At 42.7% G+C, this 4,333-nt stretch overlaps 1 protein-coding gene across 3 annotated transcripts; it reads right to left on the bottom strand.

The window, feature by feature from the left end:
- Nucleotides 1-1,755: 1,755 nt before the first annotated feature.
- Nucleotides 1,756-2,861, bottom strand: LOC102518679 (keratin-associated protein 4-9-like). Of its 3 annotated transcripts, none has more exons than XM_032498158.1 (3): nucleotides 2,587-2,861; nucleotides 2,505-2,555; nucleotides 1,756-2,309 (listed from the first exon to the last, which is right to left on the bottom strand). In XM_032498158.1, exons 1-3 carry the CDS (start codon nucleotides 2,780-2,782, stop codon nucleotides 2,029-2,031), a joined length of 528 nt encoding a protein of 175 aa, XP_032354049.1. In that variant the 5' UTR covers nucleotides 2,783-2,861; the 3' UTR covers nucleotides 1,756-2,028. The 3 variants fall into 3 exon arrangements, with proteins under 3 accessions (XP_032354049.1, XP_032354048.1, XP_032354047.1); XM_032498157.1 differs by having other exon boundaries at nucleotides 2,430-2,555; XM_032498156.1 differs by having other exon boundaries at nucleotides 1,756-2,555; nucleotides 2,587-2,860.
- Nucleotides 2,862-4,333: the final 1,472 nt, after the last annotated feature.

Below are 4,333 nucleotides of genomic sequence, written 5' to 3' on the forward strand. Positions count from 1 at the left end.
TGCACCATGACTCTCCCTGATGGCAGTATTGCACACTGAGTGCCTGTATGTCGTCATCCTGAGAAGTCTTGCATGCCACCCTTTGGCTGCTTCGCCCATATCATTGTAGGCATAGGGGTCGCTGTTCCTTGCTATTATGGGCCTCAGGTGCTGAGCTAGTCTGTGTTGCTAACTCTATGCCTCTATAAAGAGTCCTTTTATTACCCAGATTCAGTGCACCATCTCATTCCCACTGTGACACAGTTCTTGTTGCAAAAACAGAGAATTATAAGCCTCAGATATTTTAATACTGAAAAAGACAGTGTACACCTGCATTCTTTGATTTAGCTCTAGCTGATAAAGCACCATGTTAAAATCAGAGCCTGCATCCTATAATTAGCAGTTATCAAAGAAAAACATATGGGAAGATAAAAGATTTGTTAATTCTAGTGTATGAAAAGAAGGGCTGTAGAACATTTCAGAGTAAGTTGCAAAAGGTGAAGCCGAAAATGTCTGAGACGTTTCTATGCTATACTGAGAATGTAGTTCCCAACCTATGTTGAAATGAAGCCCACGTTATGTCAGCTTCTATCACCTTTGTCTTTTAACATCTTAATTTTTTAAAAATGTTATAATTAACAATCAACTCTTAGGGTTGTTGTTTGGAAATATGACGCTTAGCTAATATATTCAAAATTTGAATTTAAAATGTTTTTAATATAATTCATATTATGAACCAAAACTTATAGACTCTTATGTTTGTATAGAAATGATGTTATTGTGCATATTGTGACACATTTTCACAGCTAAGAAGGATCACTCTTACCTGAGTTTTGGGAATGAGAGAACTGAATCTCAAAAAAATATCCTGCCCATGTGCTTTTAAGACCAAGCAAGGTGATGAAAGACTCAAGTGGGAGAATAAAACCATCAGGATGACGGAGAAACCTCAATAATATGAGTCCAAAATTATAAAGGGGCTTCAATCTGGAAATACTAAAATTTGGGGCATCTATTAATAAAATGCTTTCAAATGCTTATGGAAAAATTATCGTGGGGTCCATGAATTTCCAGAAATCTGGCTTTAGATGGTACACTTAGTATTCTGAAATAGTCTTATGTTTAGGAAGGAAGGAAGGAAGAAAAGAAGGGAAGTTGAAAGAAGGAGGAAAAAGTACTTGAGGTAGGTCAAATACCTGATATTTCTACAACCAGTGATGGAACATACTAGAACTAGAAATATAGTCAAGTGAACTTTAGTTGACTTTATGATGTTCAACTCACTGGAGTTCTTAAGGGATATTTGTGATGTATACCAAAACTCAATTTTGAATTATAGAGGACAGCAAAACCTTTATGCACACTTTCTTTGCTCTTCTGTCAAAAAGAACACCATGCTAAGATAGTATTCTAGCCCAGGGAGGTGTTTCAATAGCAGTAACAATAAAAATGATATTTCTTAAGAGTTTACATTGTGCACCTCACCTGTGCTGAGTGTATTACATGTCTTATGTCTTTGAACCTTTGAAGAACATTAGGTATCATCTCCGTTTCACAGAAGAAAAAACCACAGGCTTGAAGCAGTTGAATAACTTTGACCATGTTGTACAACAATGCCTGGTGGAGTCTCGACTCCAACATAAGTAATTGCTCTTGAATGTGCTCTCCTACATTTGAGGCAAGATGGTCCCTGGCATGAAACTGATAGTTAAAAATACATGCACATACACTCATGCATGCACAAGCCAAAGCATTAAAAAATCAGGAGATTTCAAAATCAGGGGAAATGGCTGTCTTTATTAAGAACATATGGAAACAATGTCATTTCAGATCACAATCAGTGTATATGAGGAACGAAGATGTTGCTGATCCAAAAATAGATGGATTTGGATCTGAGCTAAAATTATGTGACAGATGTGTTTTCATCTGTCATTTCCTAGAACTGAGTGCCAAGTCTGAATGCCAAATCAGAAAGAGAAGACTGGCCGGTAAAAGTCCACTCCCCAGTCGCTGGCTGGCTCCAACACATTTTATGGCTTGTGAGGACATTCACAGCATGACAAAGATTACAGGTAGAGAGTCAGCAGCAAGAGGAGGCACAGCACATGGGGCAGAGGCAGGTGGAGATGACACAGGTGGGGCGATAGCAAGTGGTGTGGCAGGAGACCTGGCCACAGACTGGGCGCAGGCAGCAGCAGGTGCGGCAGCAGCTGGAAATGCAGCAAGAGGGTTGCTAGCAGCTGGAACCAGAGCTGCTGGAGCGTCAGCAAGCTTGGGGCTGGCAGATGGAGATGCAACATCTGGGGCGGCAGCAGCTTGACTCACAGCACCTGGGGCGATAGCACGTTGTCCTGCAGCAGGTGGTCTGGCAGTAGCTGGGGCGGCAGCAGGTGGGCTGGCAGCACACGGACTGGCAGCATTGGGGTCTGCAGCAGCTGGACTCACAGCACCTGGGGCGGCAGCAGATGGGCTGGCAGCACACGGACTGGCAGCATTGGGGTCTGCAGCAGCTGGACTCACAGCACCTGGGGCGGCAGCAGATGGGCTGGCAGCACACGGACTGGCAGCACTGGGGTCTGCAGCAGCTGGACTCACAGCACCTGGGACGGTAGCAGGTGGGCTGGCAGCACACAGACTGGCAGCACGGGGGTCTGCAGCAGCTGGACTCACAGCACCTGGGGCGGCAGTAGGTGGTCCTGCAGCAGGTGGTCTGGCAGCAGCTGGGGCGGCAGCAGGTCTCCTGGCAGAGGCCTTGGCCACAGCCCTCCTCAGAACAGATGGAGCCACAGCAGGAGCTGACCATGGTGTCAATGCAAGGATTGGGGTTCCACAAGTGGGTTTCCACGGAGGTGGTTTCTTGAGTCTTAATGTCTCCTTACCCCTGTCCCCTTTTATACTGTGAGGTTAGCTGACATTACCATAAGCAACCCCGTTTCCTTGTTGTTTTTCCTACTGGGCTTCCATTAATATTACTAAGTTGATAACTGTCTTTATCATGCTAATTACACCAATATCTAAGAAAAGCATCATTTCCTTTTTCTAGTGTTATGATTCACTGAAGCTTCTTAAACCATGTGAAACCATTTTCATGTTTCTTCCTCCTAGTGTGTCTTCTTAGTTGGAAATATCATGTGATATTCTAATATTCAGTTTTTACATGTGTCATTTTGTTCCTTCTTTGTGTATGACTCCATGACAATCCTTTGAGAATGGCTATCACAATGCCAAATCTCTTTTTATGTCAAAGTGGGGGAAATGCATACTACTGACAGGTGGAATGTTGATAAGGAAGTAGGAGGAAAGACTCATCATTGGATTTTTGAGTACAATGTGGGGAGACTGTGATTTGAGTTGAGGCTTGTTGACAGTATGCTTTTATACAATGAGGGGAGACTGGATGTGTTTCCTGGATGATTAGAGAATCAGGGGTTACAAGAGATGGTCCAATCTCACTGTGATGCCGACCCCAAGAGTGAGCTGTTAGTTTTTCCTTTAGGATGGTAAGAACCATTTACACAGATGAACTGATACCCTCAGGAATCTTCTCCACACAATATATGCTAAAGGTGAGTGTGTTGGACCTGTCTTTTGATAAGCCAACATATGCAATGGATTTTGCACTGTATAGAAATTGTTATTAAAAGCATCTCTTTCTGGTACTGTTTCAGTAATTTGAATTAATTCATATCCAAAACAAGCATATGTACTTAAGTCCTCTGTGCTCTCAGTGGAAAATGAGATAATGTAGATGGCTACTATGTGTGAGTGCTGGCCACGTGCCCGATACTCTGCTGAATGATCTCTAGTCGCTGTCTTGATTGTCTTCTGATGGAAGCCATGAGGTTCTTGCTGTGCTCCAACAGCTCACATGGAAGTGAATTATGGTTGTTAAATCCTGTAACAGTCTACGACGTGTCGACAGTACTTACTCCGCACCTTTCATTGTGCTGTTGTAAGTCCTTAGAGAATCCTTTCTCTCACATCAACTCTGCAACGTATTTTTCCTTTAAGTTCCAGCTCAGAAGCCTCCTCCTCTCCTATGGTTTTCCCTGACATACTTTAAAAACAAACAAACAAACAAACTTCATCTTCTCCTCCTTTCTGCCTGATATCAGTCACATCTGGAACACTCAGATCTTCACATCCGACTACAACCCGTGTCCCTCCAGCTATAAACTCTTGAAATGAACACTTGAACCATGTGTCACCTCTACATGCATGGATGCCGTCAGTGTTTTCTTTTTATTTCTAGGAATCAACTTCTGAATTTAGATTTTGTTTTATGATTCTGCAAAGTATTTATGGTTCCAAAAGAAGTTCTACAAAGTCAGATTCCCATTCAATGATGTCATGT

The sequence above is a fragment of the Camelus ferus genome, chromosome 16, assembly GCF_009834535.1.
Source record: "Camelus ferus isolate YT-003-E chromosome 16, BCGSAC_Cfer_1.0, whole genome shotgun sequence".
Classification (NCBI taxonomy): domain Eukaryota; kingdom Metazoa; phylum Chordata; class Mammalia; order Artiodactyla; family Camelidae; genus Camelus; species Camelus ferus.